General features: G+C 42.6%; 2 protein-coding genes and 1 non-coding gene across 3 annotated transcripts; 2 read left to right on the forward strand and 1 right to left on the reverse strand.

Annotated features, from left to right (window-relative positions):
• The first annotated feature begins 3,352 nt into the window (after positions 1 to 3,352).
• On the forward strand, positions 3,353 to 8,449 carry LOC117852290 (D-aminoacyl-tRNA deacylase). Its single transcript, XM_034734315.2, has 9 exons — positions 3,353 to 3,576; positions 4,147 to 4,330; positions 4,685 to 4,827; positions 4,898 to 4,961; positions 5,682 to 5,734; positions 5,885 to 5,940; positions 6,610 to 6,678; positions 7,204 to 7,389; positions 8,198 to 8,449. Exons 1-9 carry the CDS (start codon positions 3,475 to 3,477, stop codon positions 8,283 to 8,285), a joined length of 945 nt encoding a protein of 314 aa, XP_034590206.1. The 5' UTR covers positions 3,353 to 3,474; the 3' UTR covers positions 8,286 to 8,449.
• Positions 8,450 to 8,565: 116 nt separating this feature from the next.
• Positions 8,566 to 10,007, reverse strand: LOC117852297 (uncharacterized). The gene is made up of 3 exons (XM_034734328.2): positions 9,634 to 10,007; positions 9,183 to 9,504; positions 8,566 to 9,052 (listed from the first exon to the last, which is right to left on the reverse strand). The coding sequence occupies exons 1-3, from the start codon at positions 9,880 to 9,882 to the stop codon at positions 9,033 to 9,035; spliced, it is 591 nt and encodes a 196-aa protein (XP_034590219.1). The 5' UTR covers positions 9,883 to 10,007; the 3' UTR covers positions 8,566 to 9,032.
• Positions 10,008 to 10,412: 405 nt separating this feature from the next.
• LOC117852308 (uncharacterized) lies at positions 10,413 to 14,336 on the forward strand. The gene is made up of 6 exons (XR_004639812.2): positions 10,413 to 10,846; positions 11,856 to 11,928; positions 12,091 to 12,843; positions 12,928 to 13,006; positions 13,072 to 13,616; positions 14,070 to 14,336. It is a non-coding gene; the product is annotated as an uncharacterized protein (transcript).
• Positions 14,337 to 16,043: the final 1,707 nt, after the last annotated feature.

Consider the following 16,043-nt stretch of genomic DNA (forward strand, 5'->3'; position numbering starts at 1 on the left):
TTACTAGAATCTGTGTCCCTTATATGCAATTTACGATAAGTTTGTATTAAATTTCGGATAATTACCACGATGGCGTTATCAAGTTACTATGGGCAGTGCACAAATTTGGTTTTGCTCTATAGAAAGGCACGGTAAGATGAAAAACGCATTATCAATGTGCCGTGATTAAGTTAGTACGTTACTATAAAATGAGGCCCAATTAGCTAGAATCTAATATACTACAATGCCTTCAATAAAGTACCAGAACTCATATGATAGGTTACCACAATGGTATCATCAAATTACCAGATTGGAATATTAATTTACTACAAAAGCATTTACCAAAACGGCGTTGTCAAGTTACTTAAAAAGATGACCAATTTACCAGAATTAATAATACTGGAATTCGTGTGCATATGGATAGAATTCAAACAACAGAACCAAAGACAAGAGAGAATAACCAAGCAACTAGTCAATCCAGGTGAAAATCGAAAAAATGAAGCATGTATAACAATGATGCATAGTAGGACTTACTGCATGAGAAATGTCTGAAAATTTACTATATATTAGGATCAGGAGGTACCACAATTTTTTGTCAAGCTGTTCCAGGAAACCATTTACTGTGTAATGACGAGATCAATTTACCACAAAATGCTACCTGATAATACTCAACTCTAAGTATCAGGTGGCTGCTGCATTTACAAGTTCTTTCATTCATAATCAGGGTCCATGTTACAACAAAAGGTCAAATTTTGAATTGAGTCCGTTATACAGTTAAAATTGTAACAATCTCGCTCGGCCAGATTGGCTCAATTACAAATGACAGTCTATGAGCAAATTACCTCATGAGCACTAAAAAATAGGTTTAGCTCTGGTCCTTTACTACAATACTGAAAACCAGAATAGGCCAAACATCCTGTACGTCAATTAACCATTATGAATCTAGGCATTTTACTGAGATATGAAACCATTCACATATTTGGCATCATACTGTTCATAGGCCCCATTAAAACACGCAACAGTGTGAACATACAGGTAGGTACTTAAATCACGACTATTGCAACAAAGCAATGATTAATATGGAATCATGAACCTCATAATCTTGTCTCCTCTACGGGCATGGGGAGTGACGGCCCACCCTACACCAAGAACGACGGCCGATGCGGAGGGATGTCGACAACCAACGCAGGGGAACGGATTTGAGATTGGACTTCAGGTTGGAATGAGGTCGCATCTGCGGGAGGATCTGGGGGTTCCTAGTTGCGATTGAAGGCAGAGAGTATCCTGCTCTGGTATGCAGTCAAACAATTAAAATAGAAATGAATTAAACAAAAACAAATTAGTACGGACGAATTTCTTCTAGGGGGGTGTTTGGGAGGAGGGGATTAGATTTTAGCCCCCGTCACATCGAATGTTTGGACACTAATTAGGAGTATTAAACCTAGACTAATTACAAAACTAATTACACAACCTCTAGGCTAAATCGCGAGACGAATCTATTAAGCCTAATTAGTCCATAATTTGACAATGTGGTGCTACAGTAACCATTCACTAATGATGGATTAATTAGGCTTAATAGATTCGTCTCGCGATTTAGCCTAGGGGTTCTGCAATTAGTTTTGTAATTAGCTTATGTTTAGTCCTCCTAATTAGTATCCGAACATCCGATGTGACATGGCTAAAGTTTAGCCTCTGGTATCGAAACGAGGCTGTCGCGGGACAGCCGTGACCCCCACCGATGGGACCCACCTCCACACATGGAGATCCATGGGTGTAGTCTTGTTACACGCGAGGGGATGGAGGGTGGAAGCCATGGCGGACGGTGAGCGGCGCCGGCGATGTTACTGCGTGCGTGTGAGCGGGATGCCTGACGGGGAACGAGCGAAATTTTGGGCAGTTGCGGCAGCAACGGAGAAGATTGGGGGCAGAGCTGGATGAGCCGCACGGCCGGAACAGATTAGGTGGATGAACCGCACGAGAAAAGGAAGGAGCGAAAAAAATTGGACTCGCTACTCCACTCGTGCTAGACTCGGCTCGCCGGTTCGCTCGTAGCCCCAGCGGGCACCGCGCACGGCTCGCGGGATGGATGCCGAGTGGAAGAAACATACGTGCGCCGGATGACGATAAATAGATATATATATATACACACACACACATATATATATATATTCAAGCACACAACAATTGATTAATATTCACATATATAAACCAATAACATAAGGTCAAATTTATGTTATAAACCAATAACATAGCGTTTGTCCATTTCTTTTGACGAAAGATGCACTCTTCTCTATCTCTGCATACATATATAAACCAATAACATAAGGTCAAATTTATATTATTAATGCGTGCATCAGGTTGGAAAAAGGAATAGTAATCAGGTCACCGCGAACAAGATCTAATCATGTTAACGCCCCACGCATCAACCATGTCCCTATAGCCAATGTCTTCTTCAAATAAACTTACCTCAGAATTTATGGTAGCGGTGTTCCAGTTTCTGAATTTCCATTGTGCCATGCATTTCTGAATCAGTAACTCCCGTGCCACCTTACCTGCCATCACATGATCACAACATGTACCCAAGCTAGCTAGAGCGAGTTGCCCCGGCTGTTTCGAACATTTTTTTAGACCTCGTTCGGTTACTACAGAACGGCCCGGAACGAGGAGGCCCGTTCCGAGCGGATTGATCTGGTCTGGTTTTGAATCCGGCATATGGTAAAATGGCCGTTCGGTTAAGGTCGATGGAAATGGAATCCGGCCCGTCTCAACCATTTCGTACGTCCCGAGGCCCGAATTTATTATCCACCTCTTGAGGTCCGAAACGGAAACAAACAGATCAAACCAGACTTAGCCTATTTCAATCCGCAACAAACGAACGAGGTCTTAATGTAAAAAAAGTATCCAGGTGGTAATATACCGGCTCTTGTACTTACAACAATATGCAAGCCCCTTACTTGGAGAGCCTGCTTGCTGATTTATATTTTTCCCTTTTTTTATATAAAAAAACCATGTTTCATGCAAACATGACTTGAAGGAAATTTATGATGACAAGTGAGCGAGGCAGATATGAAGATAGCAAGGCTCCACCGTCTTGTGCATAGTGCCACCCAAATCTTCCCAAAGTCATTGGTCCAAATCTTCCCAAAGTCATTGGTTGAAGATCATGGTCGTAGGTTGAGAAGGCCGAATTCCATAGTGAGAGGGCCTCATGGCGGGCTGTCACGTCTCTCGTGCAGCCCACTTGTAGAGCCCACTGATTTGAGAAGCCACGTGCGGGCCGCCCGCAGATTCGGAGCCTTCCTAGTTCCTCCGCCGCAGCCCAAACACGACCAGCAGCCCAAACACGGCAGAACGAAATCCCCCTCCCCTCTTCCTAGTCGTAGCGCGACGGACGGGGTGCTCAGTACTCGCTCAAGAGCGCAAGCGTGTCGGGTGGAGGCGGCGCGCGGAGCAGCAACCCCGGCGACGGCAGCGGTGTCGGAGGAGGAGGATAGGATGGTGGTGCTGGTGGTGGCCACCACCAAGGACCCGGCGTCCATCGGCCCCGCCGCCGCCTTCCTCGCCATGCCCGGATGGTCCCCCGGCCCGCCCATCGCAGTAAGTCGTCCCCCCTTGCCCCTCCCAATCTCATTCATCCGCCGCCGCATGCGTCCTCCATCCATCTGGTCTATCTCCTACTATTTCGTACTGACCCCCGTCCAGTCCGCATAGCTAGTGGCACAAAACCCAAGTAAATTTTGGCGGAATTGGATCGCTCAGATAATTGGAGTATTCATCATCTATCTAATGAGCGCAAGTTTGATTTGATAAAATTAAGTCAATAGCAGCGCAAGTTTGCCGTAGAAAACAGATCACCACGCGTCGCATATGGTAGCTTCTGTCTTAGCAGTGCAAGTCAATAACACACTGCTATAGGAGAAGTGAGCAGTTCCGGTGGTCATGACTTCCTGACCTTTACTGGGATTCCGTGTGGTATTCTTTTGGAGCTGATCCGACTCAGGAGATAGGGAGAGGACCAAGCATATTCATTCACATTTTTACCCCCCTTTAAATTTTGTGCTAAGGAAGGCATCCAACAGGTGTTGGCTGACATTTTGCGGTTCTTCAAACAATTTTGGGTGCTCTACCATGGTTCCCACTTAATTTTTGCCCAAATCTGTTTTGCAGGAAGGGATGGAGAGTTTTACTAATGGGAATGTTCGGTTATTGAAGCATGAACACAGCATTATTGAAGAGGATAATCTTGACCAGCGATGGCAGGAAGCCACTGGAGAGCCTGTCTCTGAGGTCATATTCCTCAGCAAGCACACTGCAGTCTCCAACCGTCCAGCACTCACCGTGCATCCAATTGGTCCGTTCTTCTTTCATGTGTGACCTCATTTAAACCAATGCCAAGGTCAAATGCTTGATGTTTTTGTTGTTTCTTGTTTAACACCATTTGCTTCACAAGATATCTTATATATCTATGGATGGTGAACTGTGTTATAGCATACATGCAATTCATTATGTTCCTTTTTCTGGAAACAGTGGAATCCAACATATTCTGTAATAGTCTTACATGTATTGTTGTGATTCTGTTTTCTAGTTATAGCAACATGTTTCTTGAACAACATGCAAATACATGTATTGGAAATTTTCTTTTTATCAACTGCCTATGTGCTTTATTAATGTACATGTGTTCTTACTGGTAAACACACGTATAAAGGTGTGCCACATCTGAGGGATGATGAAACCCCACCCCAGGGAGGGACTCCTGGATGGGCAGCAATTCCAAATCCTCGAATTGGCCCTTGGCTCCGGTTGATGCAAAAGATTGCTGCAGAACAAGGTCTTGTTCCAGAGTTTGAGGTAGTTTGCTCCTCGTCAGTGACCCATATCTTTTTGAGTCAACTGATTTTAATTATGACTGCTTATGAAGATTACGCTTGAGGCTACTCACCATGGACCAGTTACAAGCACGCCCACCATGTTTGTTGAGATAGGTACAAGCTTATGTCCATAGCCCTTTTTTGTTTCTTGAATGTCATCATTGCGCAACTTCTGTTTTTTTGCTATGGCCCCTTTTGAAAGTTCTTCTTATGTTTCCAGAAAAGTCCTGCAATTAGCTTAGCAACCTCTTAGAAAATATAGGGCCATCTATTAGAAAATTCGAGCCTTGGAAACCCAAAAGGACATCTATTTACAAACGAAAATCTAACTCTAAAATGACATTTAGATACAGAACGTAGATTTTCAAGATCAATTATTCACAATGATCTGTATCCAGTTGTTCCTTTTTTAGTTGTGTCAACATATGTTTATATGGTTTGCACAATGTATATGTAATGTGTTTTTTTGTTCTTTTGAGCTGGAAGAGTTTGTTGCTGCATTACGTACATATACAAATCTAGGTAACATAAATAAGGCCACATCCTCCAAAATTCACAAATAAGACGTAGTTAACTTAAGCATGTGAAATTTTAGAAAGAGATGGTGCTTATAACATGGACAGGATGGACAAGATGCAAGCAACCAGTCTTTTGGCTCCATCTGGTCAACCTTTTCAAAAGCGCATTGAGTTTATGCGAACTCAACTCAATATAGCTCAGCGCACCAATCCTGCAGCTACATTAATAGGCATACCATTTGGTTCTACACTACCATCTTATGTGTCGGATCTGAAATTGTTAACTTCAATATTTCGGACTGCTGTAAATATCCAGGAAGTACGGAAGAATACTGGGGTAGGCAAGATGCTGCACAGGCAATTGCTCTAGTGAGTTCTCTCACTCCCTCCCTCCCTCAGTATTGGCCAACTAAATATTGTTCTTACTGTCTTACCTTTAGCTAGAATGTTAGCTTTTAATTGTTCTTTCAGAATGCAACCTTTGTCAGGAACATGCAATTGAGTTTTCAATACTTGCAGGTTCTACGGAAAGGTCTTGGTCTGGAGGATGGAAATGCTGTTGGAAGTTGGCAGGGGTATGTCAATATGCATTTCTCCCCCCTTGTGTGATGTACAGTGGCATCGATGGTGATTTTATCAGATCAGAATCTATATAAAGTATTATCCTCAATGGAATGTAGGATAGAACCTAGGTACTGCACATTGCTACAAACTACTAGTGATACTAGCACACCGACCAGATACCAGAGTAGAGTTGAGTCAGTATCATTGTATATCATTGGGAGATGAAGATGGGTTGCAAATTGAAAATACAAGTGCCTTCCCTTTAGCTCCATCTATAACTGTATAACTGGTCTCATTAGGTGAACCAGGGTTCACAAATAGATTTCTCTTCTTTAGTCAAGATGGCTAAGGTATTGACTAGATCAACTGAAATTTGAGTCTGAATTGTGGATAACTTCGTTTAAAACCCAAAAGTGGAATACCATTTGCTCCCTATTTGTTCATTATAAAATGGAATGGGACAGAATATTTGCAAGAGGATAACATCAGGGGAGAACCCTAATGATTTTTTTATTAATAATCGTAACCGAAAAGGTTCTCCACATATGAGCATTTTTGTGATTGTATCCACCTAATTTGACTTTTCTTTTTCTTGTAAGCATTTATTTGTTACCCTCTCACTCACCTTTTTTTCTTTGTTTATTTAAGCACACGAAAAAAACTCATTTCTTGTTATGCAGGAATAGTGAAAAGGTTCTACTAGGTATAGGAGGTGGTCACTATGCTCCTCGTCATATGGATATTGTCAAGTAAGCACAGAGATGAAGTTATTCTTGAAGGCAATTTCTAATTATATGTTGTCTCCCCATATATTTTCCTTTACTTATGTTAGCACTCGTATGTTAAAAAGACCAGCATACTTTACTTTCTGCCAGTGAGGGGAAAACCAAATTCTGATGCTATATTTTCTTCAGCTACTTCCAGATCTTTTGATGAAATAACAAATTTACATGAGTGCACCAGAAGGTCTTGTCTGTCCCTAGAAGTTGTCAGGAGAAGCCCATTGATCAGCATGCCAGGCATTGGCTTTTTATTACTATAGTATTGTACTAGAGTAAATATGGAAGTGTAGACAGGTTTGTAGCAAATAGAACAATATAATGCTAATTAATGAAAAAATATTTTGATCTAAAACTGTTTTTTTATGGCATGTGATACTAGATATAGAAAAACCTGTTATCTATCTTTATCTTTTATAGACTTTGATTTAAGGGTATTTTGATGTACTTGAGGAATACCTATATTTTAACAGTCACATTCTGAAAATATTTCAGCAAAGATGGTGTATGGGTGGGTCATTTACTCTCTGGTTACTCCTTGCCAATGGAAACTCCATCCCAAATAAATGGAAAGACTTCTGGAGAGGTTGCTGGAATGTGGAAGCACTCCATCAAAGTTTCCTATGAAGCCACAAAGGCAGCATTTCCTGGTGGTGAAGTAATTGCACATCTTGATCACAAGTACGTTTCTTCACCAGTTTGGTACATCTAATCTGTAGAAGATGCTACTTCATTGCATTCGTTTTTTAGCTTAGTCATTGTAATTTTGGATTGCGAACCACCTGTACATAATTTTGAGTTTAATAATGCCAGTTCCATAAATTGACATGCCTAGTGCCATCAACTGTAGCATTTTTATGTGCGTCAAGGCTATTAGCGGCAGCTTTGGAGCTAAAAGAATATCCGTCATGGACTCATGGAAATTCAGATTCTGACTAGTTAAAACTTAAAACACCATCACCGCTTACTTGACTGAAAATAAGCATAATAGACTTAGCATCTTGACAAAGGGGTCTTGAAGTCTAGTTCCTTGATATATTGTTATTCTGTAATAATGTTGAATGTTAAAACAATGAGTTGTTTACCTTTTTTGGCAACACACACACACACACACACACAAGAGTGGTGATCTTTAAATCTGTTGTTTCTCTTGGATGGATGATCCATGTCTATGTGAAGTTCAATATCTGCAGCTGAATGTTAGCTGCAGTTACCTAATTGCTAGCGCTCAAAGCTTGGAAAAACCAAAATGTTGAAAATGCCTTCCTTTTGCTCGTATATTTTCCCCTAAATGACAGTATGTAACACAGTTCCCATCTTCTTTCATCACACTTTCATACAATGAAATTTCTGTTCATAGTATTCTTATATTAGTACAACTACTTGATCGAGTGTACGGCCGTCCTGTTACACTGCTCTGAATTATTGTGACAAATAACCTCAAGCCATTTAAGTTTGACATTTGTTACTTTTGGCGTTTGCTTTGTAGGAGCTTCAAGAGCTGGCAAAAGAATGCTGTGACGAGCTACTTGCAGGAGCAGAACATTAGGATAGGAAAGCCTAGTGATTTCTTCTGATATGCTGCAAGCCTGCAACAGTGCTGTAGCCCGTAGGCGAAATCTTGGCGAGCCATCATGCAAGTCTACGAGTGCTTTGAGCCACAAACCGAGTACATATATGGAACAGCAGACTTTGAATAATAAAATTTCTAATGTAATTTCAAGAGCTTCAGTTTGCATTAGTAATATGCATGCATGCCCTGAATTTGATAGCTCTTGTTCTGTTATTTGCGATTCTCTGGTCAGAGCAGGTTACGCTCTGCCAGAGGAAGTGGAAGAGTCGGCAAATAGGTTAAGATTGAGAGCACAAAAATACCAGTGCTGGTTCTTGTATAATCAACTGGGAGATAATGTTCAGCTGCTACAAATACATCAGGCCCATAAAACCAACAGCACTTTCGGCCCATGAAGCCATCGAGTGAGGCGCGGCTGATTGTTAGAAATTTCGAAAAGAAGTTACAGAATTTTCTGCAGTCACCCCACTCCCCCCCTCTCTCTCCCCCCCTACATGGCCCATTCGGTAGGTGTGTTACGGCCCATTCAGCGAGGAAGAACAACCAGCCAGCCAGCCTTGGGGAAGGCCTCCAAAAGCCCAAGGTCGATGGTCACTTAGCCTAGCCCATATGCGCGATCGGACCAGACGAGGCAGGCCGGCTGCTTGATTCTGTGGATTGGGCGGGCCCATGCACAGGTTTTGCAACGAAATCAATCTTCTTGCGAAGTTGTTGTGCCTCGATCAGTCCTTGTTGTTGCGCATCTCCATCGCTAGAGCTCCAACACGACAACTGCACAATTTGTCGAGACAATTCAGATCATCAGCAGGTCGATACAGACCTTTAATTTCTTCGTTTGTTTATCTGAAAGATGCAGTTGCCAATTTCTTGGCCATACAAGAGATGATGGTGCAGAACTTACAGTCGGAATCCGTGGTGACCCAGTGAGCCATCCTCATGCCATCATCCTCGGACCACGAGCTGCCGCACGACAGCCGCAGCACGCTCGTCGCCGGCCGCTGATCCGCCGTCGTTCCGGCTCGCTGCGTGGATACGAAAGCCGGCCACAGCAGCGGCGAGCGGTCGGCAGGGGACAAGCAGCAGGTCTCTGCGGCGGCGGCGTCCCAGGTGAAGCTGCTCTGGCTGGAGATGGACGAGGACGAGCTCAGCATGCCGTCTTCCTGCAGAGCTGCTGATACCTGCTGATGGTTCTTGCACCTCCTCTGAATCCGGCCGACGGCCCTCTGATAAAAAGATCGATGACAATGCAACAGGAATTACGATTTTATTAGCAGACATGTGCATGAAGCCACGAACTCTGTCTCTGTCTGAAGTCTACTAGTAATGTGTAGTAGAAGAAACAACCATAGTACCTTCCATTTCTTGGCGGTGGCGACTGTGGAGCGGCGGAGCTTGTGGTGAGCAGACTGCGCGGCGGCGGCTCGGCTGAGGAGCTCCCGCATCCTGGCCACGATGGCCTTCCTGCGCTCGGCCAGCCTCGTCATCTCCTCCGGCAAGCCCTCGCCCTCCGCCTGCTCCGGTTCCGGCTCCTCCTCGATGACGGGAAGGACTCTGCACCCTTGCTGATCAACAGCAGCAGCAGGACCACTGCCATGCCCCATACCGAATCAAAACGTACTCCGTGGTAAACAGAGTTGGAAGCTGTGTTCTTCTTCTTGAGCTCTCGATATGATCGACCAGGACACGTCGTCAGTCCTGGCTATATATAAATACGCAAAGGTTCGTAACAACCAGGATGTGCAGGAACATAATGCCAGCTCGGAGGGATCTAGCTACCTCAGCAGCTTGCATTGCAAGCAGGTGGATCATCTGCACCCACGTTCTCGATCTCCTTGCAGAGAATCTTGTGGAGTTGTTTAGTTTCTTGATCACTCACTCGAGGGTCAGGGACGGAACACGTAAGCTCCTGCAGATCTGGTTTGTCTGCTTCGTCAGCTGAGATGCTGCATTGTTAGCTGGATCGGTTAATTGCAGTTCTTGTCGTTAACTTGGATCAAATTGGAGGCGTTTGTTCATCACCTAACCGATGATGATCTAGCAGGAGGACGCATTGATTAATGCTACTCACAATCGGAGGGAGAGATGCTCTCTCTGACTGATGGATGACATGACAGGAGAGGAGGATTAAGGGAGAGACGAACTAACCCATGAAACCTCGTTGGCCATGTGCAGGTGCAGGCAAACTACTGAAAACAGGTGACAACCCGCCGCCTGCGGTGAAAGAAACAAAGAAAACCCATCTTCAATTAGATGGTCAAGTCATGTAGCTTCCAATGGCCCGTTCATTTTTACCGGATTGGCCTGGAACGAGGCCCGTTCCGGGTGGTTTGAAGTGGCCCGGTTTGAAATCAGGTTTGACCCGGCTTGGAAAGGAAATCAGCTCAGATTGGACTCCTCCCACACTCCACGGTCTGGATCGGAACCCTACCTCCTCACCCTCGGAATGAATCCAGCGGTGACGCGAGGCTCTGCTGGCGGTGCGAGGTGATGGCGTGGCGGCGCGGCACATTCCCAACGGCGACCGGCTCCCGTCCAGACTCCACCCTCTCCGCCGCCTTCTCACCGGTAAGCGCCTCCCTCTCTTCCTTCCCCTCTCCCGTCTGGACGGCGAGGTTCTTGTTTGCTGTGGCTGGCCGGCAAGGCCCCGTCAGGATGGCCGGTTCTTCGTACTAGATCTGTATAGAACTCAAGTAGCTAGCAATCAGTGCTGCTGCAAACCAGACCGCTAGCAGCAACTTGAAAGTTCTTCAGTTCTAATCCATATGGGAAGTCTCAACTTGTGAATGCTGAACAAGTCTAACTTCAGTTAACTTCTAGCCCAGTGTTTGTTGATGCCCAGGATGGTAGCCAAGCAACATTCGTTGTTACGATTCGGCATCCTTCTTATTGTTGTTTATCCCTAGATTGGAGCCCGGAGCCTCTCTGTTCCATGTTCTTGTGTGGAGGGAGGTGTGTTGCCTGCTTAGATCTAACTTTAGTTAACTTATGGAGGATTGCAGCTGATTAGTTTGTGTTCATTCCTTTGTGTGGTATTTAGGTGCTTTATGAGCAGCCTTTTTCTTGTGCTTGTCAATAGATGAACCAGTGCAAGCGGGTAGCTTGTTAGAATTATATTGAGACTGCACTAGCTTGTGTCATTGGAAGTGCATTGTTGGGATGGCTGGGCCTTTTAGTGATGTAGTGATTGATCATTCTAGAGAGACATGTCGGTGATGCCTAAATCATACTTTCATACTATATTATGCAGTGGCTTGCTGGATTATTTTTTCATGTCTTTTTTATGGCTCATGATTTTATAATTTGCTACTGGTATGATTCATGCCCATACTTGACAACCATTCTTGAAGTCCAGATTAGTGTTGATATCATACTATCAGTCAATTCTCTTAGTTGTTTATCTTGTGTCCCACGTGTGGGTGGGGGTGGTCACTGATTTTAGGTACTCAACCTGTACTGTACTCTATGGCTTGTTATGATCGCCACATAATATTTCTCCTTGCGAGTATATTATTTTACCATGATATCATAGCTTCTGTGTGATGTGCTGACTTCTGTGTGATGTGCTAACTTGTAGATCCCACCAGCACCATTAAGAGTTGGGAAAGGTGAACCTCCCCCTTCTTGGGATTAAGTACCAACTCCACTAGGTACAGAATTCTGTCTATGTTTAAGTCTTTCATCTTTTTCTATTTAACCTGTTTAGCCTTTTATTTTTTTCTATTGCAATGAGTAAAATTACTATGACAACCTGTTTAGCCTTCCATTTTATATATTTAGCTTCTACCTGACTATAAATTTATATGCTTTAGTTCTGCAATGAGTATCTCAATGAGAGATCGTATTAGAAAGAGGAGGGAGGAAGAAGATGATGACATGATGATGTTTCTATTCCCTGCCTTATATCTAATGAGTTCTGCTAGAGAAGGGGGAGTAAAGAAGAAACATTATACATTAGCAGAAATAGGAGAGGTTAAGGTTCGTCGACTCCTTGAGGGACATGTCAAGAACTGTCAAGTTACATTTAGGATGGAACCCCACATCTTCAAAGAGGTGGCGACTTATCTTAGAAGGAAAATACTCTTTGTTGATACAAGGATTACGATGGAGGAGAAGTTGGGTTTCTTCCTATACATGTTAAGTCGCAACGCCTCATATGAGGATCTCGCAGTGACCTTGGGCATAGCAACGATACCTTCCATCACCACATCAACCACTTCTTCAAGAAGGTCATTCCCACACTTTCTCATCATTTCCTCCAATCCCCCGATCCTAATCAAGTGCATTCGAAAATCCAAAATAATCCTAGATACTATCATTCTTCAAGAATTGTATCAGTACCATTGATGGAACTCATATTCCTGTCTACAAATGCCATGGTGAAGGAGTTCCATCTGAGAAACAAGTCTATCTCATACACAAAGGCACATATTCAAGATAAAGAAGGTCAGCTTAAGAGAGATTACAAAATGCTCAAAGCGGCTAGAATGCAAAGTGGGTCAAAATGGAATGAACAAAGAAATATGGTTGAAGGATCACCAGCAATGTGGGAGAACCTCGTGGTGGTAAGTTAATTTCTTGAAGTAATTCTATGGATAACCTCATAGTGATAACTTTGTATTTGGTCCATTTTTTCTTCAAATGTGCAGACTTTTCCTAAAATCAAGAAGTTTCAAAACAATAAGGCAAGCTTTCCGCTCTATGATGCTTTGGGAGAACTATATGATGGTAAGTTCTGCTATTAAAAATCAACTTTGTGACCTGTTTGTTGTTTAAAATACTCTATTGTGTAGGTCATCTGGTTGAAGGGACTTACAATTTCACTTCTATTGAGTCACAATGTGAGGAAGAGACCCTTCTCCAAATTGATGATGTAGAAGATGACGCACAAGCTGAGGAAGAAGCCCTACAGGAAATTCATGAGGCACGTGATGAAAATGATGAAGAAAAGGATGCAAGAGATGAAGAAGAGGAGGCAAGAAGTGGACATGGCTGCATCAAGAAAGAAACTAGAAAAGGAAGGACAAATGCCTAGAAAGACTGCAAAATTGAAGCCATGATGGAGAGATTCATTGAAATGAGGACTAAGCAAGCAATAGCAAGAGAAAATAAGGTAAGAGAAAAGGAGTCAAGTGATAAGGAGGCTGCTAAAGGTGATAAATTCTCCATCAAAAGGTGCATATTGGTCATTAACACAATGGAAGTGACCAAACAGGAAAAGGTCAAAGCTTATGCAATCTTCACCAAAAGCAAAGAAAATGAAGAGACTTTCATTTGTGTCAGTGAAGAAGATCAAGAATCTGCTTTGATTTGGCTTAGGAATGAGATGGTCTGGCAGGTATTGACTTCCTTTGCTTGACACCTACCCAGTACACCAATTAGTGCCTTATCCTTGTTATTGCATAGCAAGTTACCTTACTGTCACGAGCATTTCTAATCATTGTTAGTTGCTTGCCTAGTTGCTAAATATTTTGCTTTGAATATATCTCTTTTAGTTTATTGGAACACTTTGCTTTGAGGAAAAATCTGAATGTTGGGTGTTACTCCTGATTACAACAAAAGCGATCCCACTCCATTGTGTTCTAGTACAGCTGTAATCTATTTTAATTGTTAAGTGCAGTAGCACATGAGTGAGCATGTTTCTGCCTGTTAGCACCTAAAATTGATGTATATCCTTGTGGATTTATTCATGTACCATTAGTTCATGGTCTGCATACATCATGACTGCATGTGCATGTTTTCAAATATCGCTTCCTCTATTTAATAATTATTTAAATTTTGTTTTATCCAGGTCTTGTAAAAGCCAATTGAGAGAGGTGTCTGGATGGCATGATACCTTGCAGAAATTTCACTTTGTGGAAACTCTGGAAAAGTTAAAAGAGTGTTTGGAGTCTTAATTTACTTGCTTTGTATCATGTTGAAAAATACTCAAGCCGTCGTGTCTTGTATCATTCTGATCATCTGGATATTGAAATGATATGTGTTTTCACTTGGTTTGTAAATTAAACTAAGTTGTCAAAGTGGCCAAGAAGGCTCCTAAAAGTATTTGATACAGAAATTACTTTGCAGAACAGGTGCATGTAAATAAGTATGTCAAAGATATCTTTGCAGCAACCAACTATTTTTTTTTATCTTTGCACAACCAGCTATTTTTTTTAGCTTGTGTAGAAATGAGCTTGTGTGTTGTACTAGCGATAGTAACTTTTGGTTCTAGTATTGATATTGGAGATTCCCGGTCCAACTTCAGTCCTGCTCAACCGAACAGCAAAAGGTCATAGGAATTAAGAAAATGAAGAGAGGAATGAAAACAGGGGGATTGAATGAAACAGGAGGTTTCACTTGATCCTGGCTCGAAATAAATCTGTCCGGTTTAACCATTACAGTCCATCATGGTGGAATGTTATTCAATATTTTTATTTACATTTGATTCAACAATTTGCGAACTTTAGTCTATTGTGGAGGCTAATTCAAACATCAGAATGTGTGCAATCTATCTTCTTGCAAAATTGGAAATCTGGAAAGAAACAAGTGAGTAATGGGCCAGAAAATAAACACCCGACTGTGTATGAGCCCATGTCATCAAACCCATAGAAAGAACTGAGCCCATGCAAATAGAAGAATTCAGCCCAAGCAATAAATGACCATGTTTGGAAAACAAGCCCATGTCATCAATTGGCTCCAGTTTCTTTTGTCCCAATATTATACAATTTGCAAGAGCAACCTTTCCAAAATATTGAACGATACCTTTGGTTTAGATCGTGGCCCCTTGTACGGCTTCTGTACCAAAGCCAAGACAAACTTGATTAGCGATGCAACTATTTGTCCGGATGCTTAAGTCAAACGCCTACTCATCAAATATACAGTATGCGCAAGCAATGTGTCATCCATGTAGTTTGAGCGTTTGACTCTCTTGATCATAACTTGTCGTGTGGAAAGGTATGTATAACAGGGTCGGCACCCCAGATAAGTTCTAAGGGCCAATATGCTTCTTTTAATTAGCTTCTTCAATGGACACTTCATTAATGCATTTTTCTTTCGTTCTTTGTTGGTGATTAACAATTCTCATTATTGAGGCTCAACAACTGCCGGTTGCAGTTTCTCCTTCTTCCTCTGCCGACTACACCACACACCCGGGTATTTTTAACACCCACTTTCCACACTCAAATCTTGGACCGTGCATCTGGTGACTCCCTCCTTTCTCCTAAGTCTAGCATTTTTCCTTCTTGTGCTGTTGCTGGCAAGTAGCATGCGCTCATCCTTGTACCGCCGTCCTGCGGCCTTCTCCGCCCGAACTAAAAAAACCCCTCAGGCACATTAGAATTGGATGGTAAGAAGTTGTAACATTTGAATTGCAAATTTCCAAAAAAAATTAGATTATGATTAAATTTTGAAAATTTTAACACTATTGTTCTCCTCTCCCAGCGTAAATTTGAATTTCTGGCTCCGTCACCGAATATGGAAATACCTGCCTCGTGTTTTGAACAATTTTTTTTTGAAACATGTTTTGAACAATTGAAACCACAAGTTGCACGCGTATATGTAAGCAAACTAACAACAATGGACTATATGTGTGCATATTGTAGGAGAGGCAAATTACAGAGAAGACTTTGAGCATGTATTTGATGCATGCATTGTTCTCCGAGAGCTCAAGAGGTCATTTGTCCCCTTCTTCCATCCCCTTCGTTCGATCGGTGAGCAGACGTAGCTTGTTCGCTGTCGTACGTCAGGTCACACTCACACGGTTGGTTGTAGCAAAACGAGTTGA

Source organism: Setaria viridis, chromosome 1, assembly GCF_005286985.2.
Source record: "Setaria viridis chromosome 1, Setaria_viridis_v4.0, whole genome shotgun sequence".
NCBI lineage: Eukaryota > Viridiplantae > Streptophyta > Magnoliopsida > Poales > Poaceae > Setaria > Setaria viridis.

Coding starts and splice junctions, on each gene's coding strand:
- LOC117852290 (XM_034734315.2), top strand. CDS start 3,475: ATGGTGGTGCTGGTGGTGGCCACCACCAAGGACCCGGCGTCCATCGGC. Junction 3,577..4,146: donor CCCCCGGCCCGCCCATCGCA/GTAAGTCGTCCC, acceptor TCTGTTTTGCAG/GAAGGGATGGAGAGTTTTAC. Junction 4,331..4,684: donor ACTCACCGTGCATCCAATTG/GTCCGTTCTTCT, acceptor ACACGTATAAAG/GTGTGCCACATCTGAGGGAT.
- LOC117852297 (XM_034734328.2), bottom strand. CDS start 9,882: ATGGGGCATGGCAGTGGTCCTGCTGCTGCTGTTGATCAGCAAGGGTGC. Junction 9,505..9,633: donor CCACCGCCAAGAAATGGAAG/GTACTATGGTTG, acceptor TCTTTTTATCAG/AGGGCCGTCGGCCGGATTCA. Junction 9,053..9,182: donor GGTCACCACGGATTCCGACT/GTAAGTTCTGCA, acceptor CAAATTGTGCAG/TTGTCGTGTTGGAGCTCTAG.